The sequence below is a fragment of the Perca flavescens genome, chromosome 9, assembly GCF_004354835.1.
Source record: "Perca flavescens isolate YP-PL-M2 chromosome 9, PFLA_1.0, whole genome shotgun sequence".
Taxonomy (NCBI): Eukaryota; Metazoa; Chordata; class Actinopteri; order Perciformes; family Percidae; genus Perca; species Perca flavescens.
Window position 1 is genome coordinate 4,905,829 of NC_041339.1, and position 15,907 is coordinate 4,921,735.

At 42.6% G+C, this 15,907-nt stretch overlaps 1 protein-coding gene across 2 annotated transcripts; it reads right to left on the bottom strand.

Annotated features, from left to right (window-relative positions):
- Positions 1–844: 844 nt before the first annotated feature.
- dohh (deoxyhypusine hydroxylase/monooxygenase) lies at positions 845–10,172 on the bottom strand. Of its 2 annotated transcripts, none has more exons than XM_028587668.1 (6): positions 10,048–10,172; positions 9,152–9,258; positions 5,913–6,080; positions 5,452–5,528; positions 2,839–3,094; positions 845–1,695 (listed from the first exon to the last, which is right to left on the bottom strand). In XM_028587668.1, the coding sequence occupies exons 2-6, from the start codon at positions 9,255–9,257 to the stop codon at positions 1,385–1,387; spliced, it is 918 nt and encodes a 305-aa protein (XP_028443469.1). In that variant the 5' UTR covers position 9,258; positions 10,048–10,172; the 3' UTR covers positions 845–1,384. The 2 variants fall into 2 exon arrangements, with proteins under 2 accessions (XP_028443469.1, XP_028443468.1); XM_028587667.1 differs by having other exon boundaries at positions 9,152–9,351.
- Between the last annotated feature and the right edge of the window lie 5,735 nt (positions 10,173–15,907).

Here is a 15,907-nt window from a genome sequence, read left to right on the forward strand (position 1 = left end):
ATATATATATATATATATATATATATATATATATATATATATATATATATATATATATAAAAATATATAAAAATAATTCACACAAACAAATTGATGAATATAAAAGATACATTATATATATTAAAATGTGTATATATATATATATATATATATATATATATATATATATATATATTAAAATATAAAATATATATTATTACACACAAATAAAATCATATCCAGATTCTGGGGAGAAGCGCTGCAGTTTCCGAAATATTTTTTTGTTGTTTTACAAACTGTGGGACTTGAGGAAAGAATGTTGTTCTATGAAGAAATGTACTTTAGCCATTGAATTAGAAAATGTCGGTTTGTGAATACAAAATCTAGCATATGATGTGTGTCAATAATGAAATCAAATATGCAAGAGCGTTATTTTCTGTATTACAAATAGATGTGTATCTTTAAGGTTAAAAACTACTGACAAGTACACTGTCCAAGACTGTCCCACAATCCTTTCCTCTGCCTAGACGGTGTCCTTGAGTGCCGAGAAAGGAGCCTTTAAATAAAACGTATTATTATTATTACTCAACTTTGCTGAAAGGTCTACTTTGACCACATGACCTTTTCACCTTTACCTTCTCATGTGGGGCACGTTCAATCTCAAAACGGTGTGTACCGTTTTGCTACGGTTTCCTGGTTGAACAACATATTTCCTCAGAACGGTGTGAAACGGTGTGCAACTGCTTTGAGATATGTTTTCTCTCGTTTGGTGGGTGTGTCTCTGTTTTTTTGAGATTGTCACATCACGCTGCTCAGAGAACCTGAGCTACAGGACAGGAAGAGCTAAAAAGACTTGACGATAAAATGAATGTATACAGCATCATCTTTAATTCAACAAACAGGAAAAATTTGAATACAAGATACAAAAACCTGCAGTAATCCAGTAACCAAGCAATCGGAGGAGCATGAGGGAACGAGATTTTACTAATGTTTTACGCTGTTGATCTCTGTAGCAGTTAAACGTTTAGAAAGGAACAACATCCAGATAGATCTTTGGCTTGTATCTATGGGTGAGAGCAGAAAGAAGTGATCAGCTGTGGAGCGGCCTGGATCAGAACCTTTAGTTCTCTCTGAGTCCACTCTGTAGGACTGTAGGATCACACTTAGCTCAGATGCAAACACAAGACAGAAACACGCCTTCAGAGGAAAAGCCTGTGAGTTGATCCGTCACTCCTCCTACCTCCAGCCTGAATCGGAGCAGAGAAAGTGAGCAGTGATGATGCTAGATTTGAGGACGTAGATGCTATGCTCTCACCGCCTGCCGCACGTTTGTGTGCTGAGTATCTTTTATACCGCAGCTCTTCTCTCTGCCGGGCTGGGGTAGTGACCGTGTTGCCGGAGCCTTTTAGCCCTGTAACCGGACCAGTCCGTCCGCATACTGGAACTGCTCGCTGTTTTCGTACTCGAGCATATCCAGAGCCACCTCGCAGCTCTCCTTGACCACGCGTTCGCCGTCTCCGCGGTAACGCTGCAGAACGGCCAGACAGTCCTCTCTACCGATGGAGCCGAGGGCCTCTGCTGCCTCGTGGCGGACCATGGGGTTCTCTCCGGAGCGCTCCAGAGCGGCGCGCAGGGCCGGGAAGGCCGCCGGGTGCTGCATCTGCCCCAGGACGTAGCCGATTTCATGACGGAACAGAGCGCTGGAGCACTGCAGGCCTGGACACAGACACACGGAGACACAGAGGACACAGAGGAGACAGACACACAGAGACACAGAGGAGACAGACACACAGAGGAGACAGACACACAGAGGACAAGGACACAGAGACACACAGAGACACAGAGGAGACAGACACACAGAGGACACAGACACAAAGAGACACAGAGGACACAGACACACAGAGTGTCATACAAGTTTAATGTGTCTGTATGTTAAAAGTATCCTACTTTGAAAATTAACAATTGTTGAAATGATATGGAAATGCACATTGTGGATTTTATTTGATAGACCTAATAATGTCAAGACTGTGTCCTATAGCCTATCTCTTTGGCCACAGGACACAAATTAGACATTATGAGGCTGGGACCCTTGCTGGGAGGACATTTCAGTTACTGGACCTCTTCCCATTTTAATTGAATACAGACAAACGCTAAAGCCTGCTGGAGAGTTCTCGCATTAATATGCATTTTATGAGTAACATTTTGAAGTAGTGCTCACATATGGCTTTTGTGAACTGGGCCCCTGGACTACTATTGATCATGGTCCTGGGTAGGGCTGTCCTCGACTAAAGAAATTCTTAGTCGTAAACACTTATAGGATTTTGTCGACTAATCGATTAGTTGATTTAATTGACAGAGCTGTGCGCTTTGAGAGGTGGTTAAGACTAGAAAAGCACAATATAAATGTAATTAATTAACCATCTGTAAAACTGAGTTTCTCCACAATTAATCCTGCAAAAGCACCACTTTAAATCTTGTGTTTACCATAAATGTGCTCAGAAGTTTATTGGAAATGAGTAATTAAACATGAAATCTTAGTCGACTAAGACCAAAATGACCGATTAGTCAACTAATTGACTAAGAGGTGGCAGCCCTAGTCCTGGGTCACATTCATGAGGAAAGACTCAGGGGAAGTCGAATTTGGGCACTGGTCTTAGTTTAAGAACAGCACCAGCTTTGTCAGGTGTGTGCAAAGTAACACGGAAACCTTTATTTCAGACCATGAAAATGCCCTTCCAATAAAGCCATGAGCTGCTCAGCAACTAAAATGTCTGAGCTCCTTGAAATGGTGGCCCAGGATTCAAATTCATAGTGTGATCATGAAATGAATTGTGCTGCGCGGATGGTGCCGTATCCTACCGTCTCCCAGTGCCAGCACCGCCTCCTCGTTGCCCAGGTTACGCAGGGCAAACATGGCACGGTAGCGCTCAAACAGTGGCAGGCTTTCGTCCAACAGGATGGAGCGCAGCTCAGGCACACTCCTCCTCAGGGCTGGAGGGGCCGGGTCCACGGAGCAGTACGGGTTCTTATCGGTGCTGCCATCGTCCAGCTGTGTGTCTCCTCCAGCCTGCAGCCACTCCAGCCTCCGCACAGCCAGCTGACATGTCTCCGCCACCTGCAGAGAGAACACACACACACACACAGGGTCACACACAGGGTCACACACAGGGTCACACACAGGGTCACACACAGGGACACACACGGACACACACAGGGACACACACAGGGACACACACACACACACACACACACACACACACACACACACACACACACAGGGAGGGACAGACAGACAGACACAAATTACACAGGGTTCCAAGCAGGTTGTAATTGTCCGGACTACTGATGTTATTATTATTATTATTATTATTATTATTATTATTATTATTATTATTATTATTATTATCATCATCATAATTATTAGACTTCAGCTCTGAAAGTATTTGGAGCTCAGAAACACCTACAGACAATCAGAAGTCTCCCCACTACTCAGGTAACACAAAAAGCCTGGTGGTGCTCATAAACCCTATGTGACAGAACTGATATTTTTTGACATTGATAACCACACATCTTTTGGTGCCGGCCATACGGTTTCCCTCTGGTTTGAATGAAGTCTGAAGCTTTGAAACTTTCCGCAGCCTTCCAAGTTTGTTTCCATCTAGGGCTGGGCGATATATCGATATAAAAAATATATCGATATATTTTTAAATGAGATATGGAATTAGACCATATCGCATATATCGATATAGTTCAAATGTGATCCTTGCTCCCATAGATATATACACAGATGTCGCCTTGAGGTTCTAAATATACGTCAAAACCGCCGCCATCTTGGAACAGGGGTGCGAAGCATTCAGATCAACGCTAAAGATGCCGGACTTTTGTACTGCTTAATTATGTTCGATAGAGGAAATGAAAAGAACAAACGGCAATGAATAACATTTAACAGGTGACAATGTGTTTTATGATTATGTATGCCGCCGTCGACCAGCAACCTGAGCTCCGGCGGCAGCGGGAGGCGGAGAGCTCCGTGGCCGGCCGCAGCGTCTCTTCACCCGGGAAAACACAGCTTTGCCTCGCTGCTGCGCCGGTCCCCGCTGATCCAGATCGGACCAGCCAAAGACAGAGTGGTGATCGGTAGGATCTTACACGTAGTCCAGGACGACCTGTATGTCGATATCGGCGGAAAGTTCCACTAAGTTTGCCGGCGGCAGGCGGACGGAGAGAAGCTACAGCGGGGCAGCAGAGACCGTCTGCAGCTGCAGGATCTGGAGCTCAGTGCCCGTTAAAATTACATGTAACGAATAAATACATACAGAAATAAATAGTGGAGGAATGAGCCTGGACATTTCAGTCTGTTTTAAACTTCACCTTGAAGCAGAAACTCTTAGTTCAGAAGGGTGAAGTTTCCATTTGGACTCAGATCTGTGAACCGATCATAATAAATATTCTTTGTATTAACACATTAATTAGTTTCTTTGTTTTGTAGTCGATAGTTCATCTTTTAGTTTACTTAAGTGGAAGCAGTATCAAGTGGAAGAATGGGACTATAAACCTAGGCTTACAGGCATGAGGCATTACATTTTGAACAAAGTAGATTATATTAATATCAAAAGCTTAATTGACCTTTGGAACGAATCACAAATATGGAGCTTTGATTTCAAAAAAGGTACTCCTGTTATACAGTATTTAGGTTTACATTTTATTGTTATTTGAACAGCTGAGCATTTAATCATGAACCAGGTGAAGAAACCGGTTTATTATTTATTTGATTTTGCAACTGTTTCTATGAAACTACATGTGACATGTCATATTTGATTTTGGCTTTGACTGAACATTTGCTCTCACTTTGCGGAAAAAATATCGGGATATATATCGTATATCGATATTCAGCCAAAATATATCGGGATATGACTTTTGATCCATATCGCCCAGCCCTATTTCCATCTTTACACATTAAAGTACCGGACCGAGGGCACACAGAAGTGAACCCTTTCCCCTATGAGCCGTTCTGAGGTCACTGTAAAATCCAGAGCCAGTCTGGCCCACGCTCAGCAAGGCTTTATTAAAAGGTGCTCCAAGCGATGTTGGAAGTATTGTCAAACAAAACGGAGGCTGGCTAGCTCGCCCCTCCCTCCTCCTCCTCCTCCTCCTCCTCCTCATCCCATCCCCTCCCCCTCCATTCCCCCAAATCCTTCTTGTCGGTTATTGGCTGGTTTGTTATGTTTGGTGGTGCAGGTTGGCGCAGTATGTTATTTTTCAGTTTGTGGAGTCTGGGCTGTCTACAGAGACCATGTTTTTGTACAGTGTGTTCAGGGGACCAGCAGCTAGCGGATAGTGAGGAGATGTTTGCTGTATGTGACAAAAAAAGTTGTAGGCTAAAAAATGCGTGACATCACTTAGAGCACCTTTAATTGCTTTATTGGCTGACAACGCTGCCTCGCTAGTTCCAGGCTCAGTATGATGTCCTACCTCTATGACAGGATCCTGACTGTACTCTTTCAGGAGGTCCAGAACCACAGGATCACCGATTGCTCCCAGAGCCTCCCCTGCAGACACACAGACACACACAATGTGTGATATTTTTACATCCGTTTCGGAGCGACAGAGGGAAAATATTTCAGTCGACACATTAAGTGGAACCGAAATAAGGAACTGAAATTTGCGTTCTAATCCCGTCCGATTCCTACCGGTTGCATAGTGGAACCGAGTTTCGATGCCCAACCCTATTTCTGCATACATGTGTGTTCAGTGTTATTATGTACCATGTGTGATGAACGTATGTGTGTTATGGACGACCAGCCACGCTTGCCTCACGCATGAGGCGGTACTAAATCTGCAATGGAAAAATGAGGACGGGGCACCGTGGCCGAGTCGAGTCGAGCCGAGCAGGTACCATGTAGTGGAAAAACGCCATTAGTGCACATGTTTACCTGCTTCGTGGCGGACCATGGGTTCCTGCTGTGTGTCTCTGAGGACTGCAGTCAAAGGGGGTATGGCCCGGGTGTCCTGCATCTGTCCCAGGCAGTAAGCCAGCTCGTGCTTCAGCAGGGCCGAGTCATCAGTGAAGGCTTTACTGATCCAGTCTACAGCTTCAGCTCCTGAGTCACAGGTTACAGCACCAATCAGCTCACAGCAGTCAGCCAACACAGGTTACAGCACCAATCAGCTCACAGCAGTCAGCCAACACAGGTTACAGCACCAATCAGCTCACAGCAGTCAGCCAACACAGGTTACAGCACCAATCAGCTCACAGCAGTCAGCCAACACAGGTTACAGCACCAATCAGCTCACAGCAGTCAGCCAACACAGGTTACAGCACCAATCAGTTCACAACAGTCAGCCAACACAGGTTACAGCACCAATCAGTTCACACAACACAATGCATCACAGACCCTCCCTGTTCTCGGTTTGGTTGATTTGAGAACATGTCACAACTAGTGCTGTCAAACGATTGAAATATTTAATCACGATTAATCGCATTAATGTCATAGTTAACTCCCAATTAATCGCACATTTTCATCTATTCTAAATGTCCCTTGATTTCTTTTTGTCCCATTATTTTTTCTCATTCTAATGCTCTTATCAACATGGAACAGTGGATCGGCTTGCTTTGTGCTTTTGTCGCCTGGCTTTGACGAGGGGGCGGAGAATTTGCATCAACTGGGTGCTCGGCCATCAGCTGTGTGCTCGGCCATCAGCTGTGTGCTCGGCCAGTTCACAACGACAAAACACAGATCGATTTGGTCTTGTCCATGGAACCATTTGGCAACTTTTTAAAAGTAAACTTTCCATTCAGAATCTTATTGCCATCCATTTCGGCATCTCGTGCTCGCCATCCACTCAAAACGTAACGTTAGCCTGCTACTCTTTGGCCGGCTCGCATGCCCAAACAAGTGTGTGCGGCGTGCCTGTTGTTTTGTTTCCGGTCTAGCTTGATCCGGTGTGGTGCAAGGTTATAATCGTTAACTAAAACGAACAAAATAACGAAAACTAAATGGGAAAAAACATTGTCGTTAACTGAAATAAAAATAAAAACGAGGCATTACAAAAAAACGATAACTAAACTAAAACTGTAATGTCTGTTTGCAAAACTAACTAAAATGAAATAAAATTATCGAGTAAATGTCATAAGTTTTCGTCTTTGTCAATGTCTTTCACAGAGAAAATAACGTTATATCTTTCAGAGTTGACATTTTCGACCTGTTTTATTCAGTCTATGCCGTAGACATAAAGGTTCCGACTGGGAACCCAGAAATTCCGACATTCCACGTCAAATTGAACACAACATGTCCGTGCCCTTCGCCTGGCATCATAGCGGTACCAAAAGTCTGAAGAAAGCGGCAGAATCTGATTATGACTGTGTCAGATAAAAGCAAGTGCCTCGCAGTGGAAGGTGGTAAAATCAGTGGACAATTCACACGAATTTGAAAGTACATTTGAGAAGCGCGCTCAAGGAGGCTAACCTAGCTTACCTTAACAAGCAGGGACAGGGCAAGGAGAACGCAAAGCCCCCTTCCCCCGAAACAGAAGCTAATATAACCCCGGTACAGGGCATGGATGTATGGGGCCAGGGCCAGGGAGCATGACGGAGACAACCGCAGGACAGAGAACACTACAGGAGGGCTTTCACCGGTGACCCGATAGCTGCTGGTTAGTAAATATGCATGAACACCAAAAGCGTGAGGAAGCGTGGGTTAATATGTGTGTGTTGATACTGGGATGTCTAGCTACACAACTATGGGAGTCGACTGACTTCAAAAAGTTCGCCACTTTACTCGAACCAAAGTTCAAAACACCTGTTTATGTATGTCTTCTTTAGTCTGTTGGCTATTTAGGTTTTTTCCTGACACAGTTACTAACACATTTTGCAATTACTGCTGCGTCTTGTGTAGACTGTTTACATACAGTATCTCACAAAAGTGTTTTTTACATTTTACTAAATATTTCATTATATCTTTTAATGGGACAACACTGAAGAAACTACACTTTGCTACAATAAAGTATGAAGTGTACAGCTTGTATAACAGTGTAAATGCACTGTCCCCTCAAAATAACTCAACACACAGCCATTAATGTCTAAACCGCTGGCAACAAAAGTCAGTACACCCCTATGTTTAATTCCCATAGAGGCAGGCAGATGGTTATTTTTAAAGGCCAGTTATTTCATTGATCCAGGATACTATGCATCCTGATAAAGTTCCCTTGGCCTTTGGAATTAAAATAGCCCCCCACATCATCACATACCTTCACCATACCTACAGAGTGGCATGGGGTACTTTCCATAAAATCATCTCTCACTGCAAATCAAACCAGCTATTAGGCTAACTGACATAAAACCATGCCAATCTATGGTGAAGGGCATGTGATGATGTGGGGCTATTTTAATTTAACATAGGGGTGTACTCACTTTTGTTGCCAGCGGTTTAGACATTAATGGCTGTGTGTTGAGTTATTTTGAGAGGACAGCACATTAACACTGTTATACAAGCTGTACACTGTAATTTCTTCAGTGTTGTCCCATTAAAAGATATAATGAAATATTTACTAAAATGTGAGGGGTGTACTCACTTTTGTGAGATACTGTATTTGTGCTCATCATCATATGTACATTTTATGTACTGGTGTTATTGTTGAATACATTGTGAATACATATTTCTAAAATTGTATGATGTTTTTGTTGAGTTATTATTACACAATACTTTTTTCTGACCTTTGTGAATCTTGCCCCCAATAAATAACCCATATTAGAAAAAAAGACTAAAACTAAGACTAAAACTAATAAAAACTAAACTAAAACCAAGCATTTTCAAAAAATAAAAACTAAACTAAACTAGCAAAACCGCTTTAAAAACTAATTAAAACTAAACTGAATTTGAAAACAAAAAGTCAAAATGAAATAAAAATAAAAACTAATGAAAAATGCAAAACTATAATAACCTTGGTGTGGTGTTGTAGTTTTTCTAACATTACTAGTTGTTGCAACAACTGTAAAAAACGTTCACTATTAATACGTTTCATTTGAGTGAACATTTTTTGTTTACAGGATATTCAACATTTCAAGCCCCATAAATGATCTAAGGACTCTGATTGGACTACCTTCATTCTAGTTCTTATTTGTAAATGCTCAGCCTGTTCATGGATGTGTGTTGAATTGTTGGACGTGTGTTACCTCCCAGGTTCTTCAGGGTGAATAAGGCTCTGAAGCGCCGGGTCAGGTCCACTCCAGGGTCCACCAGAACCTGTCCCACCGCCGCCACCTGGTCCACACTGGCCATTCTGCCGCACAGGGAGACACACAGCCGGGGGGGTGTCTTCAGTCTGGAACACTCCTAAATGTCTCAAACTGCTGAGCTGATTAGCGATGTGACACTGCAGACAGTTGAATGGATCAAAGGAAAATCAGAGTCCATTCATTCGGTTGTCACTTCTAAGAAAAAGTTCAAAAACATTACCTTGTTGTGCTACTTTTCCTCATCCTAACATTACATTATTATTATTATTATTATTATTATTATTATTGATAATAGGTGGGTTTTGGACTGTTGAACAGAACAATACATTTGACGACATCACTAGGAATCACAGTTTAACTCCATTGGGAACCAGGTGGGTAAAGTGGCAGGTCTGCGTGGTTATCGAGCTGAGAGACCACAGTAGAATAAGATAAATGTCATCAGACAAAAAGTTGCTCAGAGATAATATGAAATCATCGCCTAGCTAGTTCATCAAACTACTGATCCAGGTCTATTGATGGGAGAGCCACACAGGCCGAGTGTCATCGATCTGGGCTACCAGCCACGTTTCAGGCTGACGTCATAGGGGTTACAGAACGTGGTTACAGAACGCTGAGACCCCAAATCACTAGCTGCACCACGACTCAATCCATGTGTACTGTAAGCGTAGCTATGTGGGCATGCGCAGAACCGATAATAGAGTTTATTAAACCAGAAAACGGTAGCCCGGGTGAAGCTAACTGTTAGCTTCCGTCTCCTAACAACCCTCCCTCACAGCTAGCTGACGTAACACACACACACACACATACACGCGCGCGGGGCTCTGGCTAACCTTTGGGTCCACAGGTGACGTTAGAAACAGCTGCTGCGGGACCACCGGTGTGGTGTGTTCGCGGTGTGTTCGGTGCCGCGGTTGCGCGTATAAGTCCTGTTGCAACTTCCGCTCGCAGGACCAGGTTCCGGGATGACCTTTCGGAATAAAATACTGAAAAACACAACATTTAAAAAGTCTTAGTAACAAATAAATGTTACTAAGAACAAATGAATAAGAGGACTCGTTGTTGTTTATCAGCCAACATAAAATGAAATGCCTCATGTTCTAGTCATCTTTTAAACAAGGAGATAGGGAAAACTACCCAGAATGCATCACAGCATCAGTTCATCTGACTATGGGTTAGATAACAGACTAAAGACAATATAATGACCATTTTAAATTCTTAAAAGTGAGGGACAAGTTCTATTGTAAGCCACGTTCGTGATAATCATGAGTTAGACAGGTAACTCATATTTCTTTTCCTCACCCCTATGTTAATACTTGTATTATCTACGCTTTAAATCACACAAGTCCACTAACATGTGTAACTGTTAGCGGAGTATGCAGCATCCCCTTTAAAGGGGCAGTTGAAATATTTTTTCAGTGTGGTTGTATGAGATATTCTCCAGAGTCACTGAGTGTGTTTACATGCACAGTAGTAACCAGGGTTCAGTGAATAACTGGTTCTCCCTGTATACATGAGCGGGGAAGAATGATGGAGTAGAGGTACGTGTCCATGACGCGTTGTTTTCACGGATGGGATTGCCCCGCTTCCCAGCATCGCACGCAGTCAGCTTGCCACCAGTTTCTCTTCACTGATATATATATATTTAATAACATAAATCACACAAATTACAAGCACAAAATATGCTAAATATAGGCTACATAAATTATTATCCATGGTATGTTGTATGTGATAGGCTGATTCTGCACTCAACAGTTTTTTTCTGAGTGTAAGAGGAGTATTTTGACACTGAATAGCAGCCAATGTGCACATAGGCCCAGGCGCGGATTAATGCACAGGCTTTTGAGGCTGCAGCCTAGGGGCCCCTGACCACCTTAATCCGCCCCTGCATACACTTAAAAGCAGTTTTGCCCCTGGGATAAGGCTTTTATTGTGCATTTTTCTGGGCGGAAGTGTTTTTCTTGCTGCTGCTGCTGGCGGATCTGTGACTTGACTGTGGTCCTCTGGAGCAGCAGCAGCAGCAGCAGCAGCGGAACTGATAGGATGAGAGGAGCCAGTGCTGGATCTAACTGATCCGTTACATCGGTGTACCCTCGGTGCTGCACGGTCTACCGCCCGGCCCGGCACGGCCCGGCCCACCGCTGTTCGACGCTCCGCCCCGCCGCTTGATCCCCTCGATCCTGTTTGTGTCGGAACCTGTGCTGGAGGATGCGACGGGCCCGCGGTGCTCTGCGCACTGTGAAAACATCGATCAGCTGGAGCGTCAACAACCAGAATCGATCGGACTAATCGGATCATATATAGACTACGCTAGTATCATTTATATTATTAGTATTATTATTATATAAGTCAGGGGGAATAAGGCGTCGTGCAGGCAGCGTCGGTGTCGGACACCCCTCCATCCTCTCTCTGCCAGGTATGAAACAACAATAGGAGTCCTGATGTGTTAGACAGAAACATCTGGAAGGCTGTGCTCGGCTCTACACTGTTTGCATGTTCAAAGCTGCTGGGAGCACATATTATGGTCTGTGTTGGGCTAAGCCTGCAGCCCCACTGGACACATGGCTCCATCACTGCTCCGTCCATCACAGCTCCACCTGCACGGCTGCACCCACTAGGCTACACCACCCCAGCTGTCAACATCTGGAAACACTGTAGGATACATTCAAATATAAATAGAGTCACTTATTATAGTTAATAACATAATAACTGACATCCTGAACAGAGTTAATATTCTGATTGACATGGAAACTACATATACGCTCAATGGCCTCTTTATTAGGTACACCAGTAACATTTTGTAACATCACTATTGCAACTCAGCCCTACAGCTCTGCCATAAATTCTTCCATTACCAAGTTTATAATGTTGATTTTTTTTTTTTTTTTTTTTTTTGCACCATTTATCATTCAGACATACAGAGCAAATTCCACAATATGTGCCAGGTAATGTCAGGTGGTGCATTGAACAGATAAACACATTGAACAAGAACAAAAACCCTCTCCCACCCCCCACCCTCTGCGGTCTCTGGGAAAACAAAAGAAACAAACAGAAATCCCACTTTGCCTAGTTGCTCTCTTCTAGTTCTTGTGGCGTTGAGGACATTAGGTCTGATATTTGTGCTCCTGCGTTTTTCCATAGGTTGATAGTCTATGATTTGGTTTTGTTTATCCTTGCTGTAGAGAGCTCAAGCATAACTATTTACAAAAAATAAATATAAAAAGCGAGTGTGTGTGTGTGTGTGTGTGTGTGTGTGTGTGTGGGGGGGTAATGTTGAGTCTTGAACATTGTTAGAGAGGTGTAAGTTTAGTCAGAAGTATATTATTGAATGGAGGTGTTGTGCTGGATTACACAGCACTAAATATGATCTCAAACATCACGCAACATGAATAACTGTTGGGTTGCATTTAGTCTATATCCTTCTGTCCACTTCCTGGATTGCTCCATTGCCGCAGGAAATTATAATAATAATAATAATAATAATAATAATAGTACATTTTATTTGGCGGACACCTTTCTAGATACACAAGGACATCTTACATGTTTAAGAGGGCATAAAAGAAGAAAATAATAGAATACATTTAGCTTCATAGACAACATCTGAAAAGTGCTAAGAGACGTCAGAAAAGCGGAAAAAAAGTGTGTTGGGAGGGTTTCTATGGCGATGCAGTACTGTGAAGACTTAAAGATTAAAAGCTTTCTTAAAAAGGTAGGTCTTTAACCTTCTTTTTTTCTGAATTGACTGTGTCTGCCCGTCGAATGTGGGAGGGGAGGGCATTCCAGAGTCTTGGTGCAGTCTGCCCGATGCATGAATTTTTCGTTTCTTTCCGCTTTCTTTGTGTTGGAATTTTAAATTTGGTGGATTTATGAGGACTAGCCTATGGTTAACTGCTCCTCAGATCTTTGCAGGGTAAATCCCAAGGGGGTAAGCGAGCGTCCACAAAGCGTACCTCCTATGGAGCCATTTTGTTGCTATCAAGCCATCACCCGCCGTTAGCATCCCATTGACTGCCATTCATTTTGGCGCCACTTTGACAGCGAATAACTTTACATTTGAAGAGTTTAAAGACTCTGTTTGTCCTTTTGTTTATTTCTAAAGAAACACGACAATGTATAAAAGGCTCCATTACCTTGTACCTCACGTTATGGCTCCGTAGCAGACGTTTTTGTAAAAATAGGCTAACGATTGTGTCATAACCACTGTCGTATAGTAGATGAATTACCGTACAGTACAGGAGAAGCTTGCAGGCAGTTTCAACTTACATTAGCAGTTTAAGTTTAATTACTAATGTTAAATAGCATGTTAGTGATCAATAATTAGCCTGTGCCCATGTTATCTCCTTACATATACCTACGCTCTCCGTATCTGTAAGATTGGGAATGATTGAGATTTCTCTCGGCACAGCTACCAGAAGACTTACAACTTTCAGACACGTTGCTCACGTCACATCTACGTCTTCAAGCTCAGTTGGAGGCTGCTCAGTAACGCTCAGCGCTCAACGGAAAAGTGCTTCTAATATCTTTCACTGGTCTCCGTAGAAAACAACGGCGTCACTTTGTCCACTTCTTTAACTGTCTATGGTAAATTGAGACAGCTAGTGTTAAGAAATCTCTAAAAGACGTGTTCGTTCTGATTTCTGGAGGAGGAAGGAGAGGCTGGGGGAATTGAAAGTTAACTAAAAGGTTTAATAAAACAACACGGTGAAAACGACAGTCAAAACACAAATGTTACACTGCAGCTGACAGCGGATTGATCTCATGCTCTCCTTGTGGAATCACATAAAAACAGTCATGTGACATGACAAACAAATACACTGTAAACAGCGGACTCCAACTGCTTCCCTTGCGGGGTCACAGATTGAAGTGCTGAGACATTCCCCGGATCACACATTTATTCCCCTACACCTGGGTGGTTCTTCAAATTAAATCTTTCCCTATTGGTCAGATGTCTCTCAAAAGAAAAGGTGTACGTTCCCAATCAGTGTCTTGAGGCTACACCCGGTCACAGGATCTTACTGAGACGGTGTCAATTGTTTCCAATCTACAGCAATACTCGTTCTTTGTCTTAATCACGTCTGGCTCAACAGGGGATGGCTCCCCAAAAAGAGACAACAATAGTTACCTTTCCTGTGGGGACAATGAGTCTTCTTCATATGCTAAATGTCAGGCATGACCTGATTAATTCTTTAGAAGCTAGGTTTTGGGTGAGGCAGTCAAATGCTGATTAGTGTAGTTACTTGATTCAATTTAGCTGCAGGCCCCATTAAACATTGTTTTCCAAACATAGCCTGGCTTTAACTTTTTTAAACCTAACACTAGCTAGACTATCTGTCCAATCTGAGTTTTCTCTCGCACAACTATTTTGCAGCTTTCTGTGCGGAGTTTAGCACTGCCCATGAATATTCTGATTGGTTTAAAGAAATGCCATTAAACCAGAGCACGTTTTCCTCCCATCGCCGAATGCAGTGTGGAGAAGCCAGACCCTCCTTCAGCGCTTGCATTAGACTGTACAAGTGACCCTAATAAAGTGGCCACTGAGTGTATTTAACACGCAGATAAACAATGATCAGAATAGGAAGAGTAAAATGAAAACAAATAAAGATATAATCAAATAAGAAAGTTATTCATTGTGCCCGTGCTTCTAATACATGTTTTGTGTTTTCTCGTGGATTATCATCCTCATATTTCCTCATATTTCTCTCATATTTCCATATATGATTTCACTCCAGACCTTTCCTCTGCTGCTCCTGTCAGCATCCACTGCTGTCCTTTCAGCTCCAGGAGAAACAAAGAAAGGCCTTGATGATGGCTCCTTATATGGCACGGATGGTTGCTATGGTGACAGTGATTCACCAGCTGATATGAATATATCCAAAAGAGCTTTAATCTGTGGTGGTGTCCTCAGTGTTCCTCTATAAACCGATAATCCCTTAGAGCTGCTGTGACAGTACGCTTTCGCTGTCACTGAGCTATTCTCTGCACCTTGATGCTTTACTCACCTCACAGAGGGAGGACGGCTGGGAAATACATGCCATGCTGACATTTGGACAAAGTCAACAGTCCCAGCACTTACCTGACACCTACACCTGGCATAAACAGATCCAAGGTTCAGTAGCTACATGTCCAGTCAATCAGATTTATTTATATATTTATATTATATTTGATTGATTTCCACATGACTTCTCCAGATATGTCTGTGTGAATTTACAGTAGGATGGAGGTTATCTAATAGCCTTGTGAGACTGTCCTGATCTCGCGAGCTCCAGTTTTCTACTCGCAGATCAGTCTGGCATAAAATAAAGAAAAAGAAAAACTGTAACCAAGATATGTAGGTTTTGGATCATTTCACACTGACATGTGTCAGGTTTCTGTTTCTCTACGACCTCAAACATATTAACATATTAACATTTCTGGTTTCTTCTTCTTTATCAGCTGACATGATAGTGATAGATATCTGTGATAAGCAGACACAAGCTGACACAGATAGTAGTTTGCATAACAAACTAAATTCCATTAACCCTCCTGTTGGGGACCACTTAAAATGTTTATCATCTCTAAATAAGTGCTTTTGGGCTTCATATTTAATGGCATTCCTGATTTAAACTTAAATTAACATGATGCGTTTTCAGGGACCTGCTGTTTGGATGATATCAAAGTCCCCATTACATGCAATAGTATGATCTTTAGGGCAAG

Coding starts and splice junctions, on each gene's coding strand:
- dohh (XM_028587668.1), bottom strand. CDS start 9,257: ATGGCCAGTGTGGACCAGGTGGCGGCGGTGGGACAGGTTCTGGTGGAC. Junction 6,081..9,151: donor CACCCTGAAGAACCTGGGAG/GTAACACACGTC, acceptor CCTGTGACTCAG/GAGCTGAAGCTGTAGACTGG. Junction 3,095..5,451: donor GTCAGGATCCTGTCATAGAG/GTAGGACATCAT, acceptor TTCTCTCTGCAG/GTGGCGGAGACATGTCAGCT.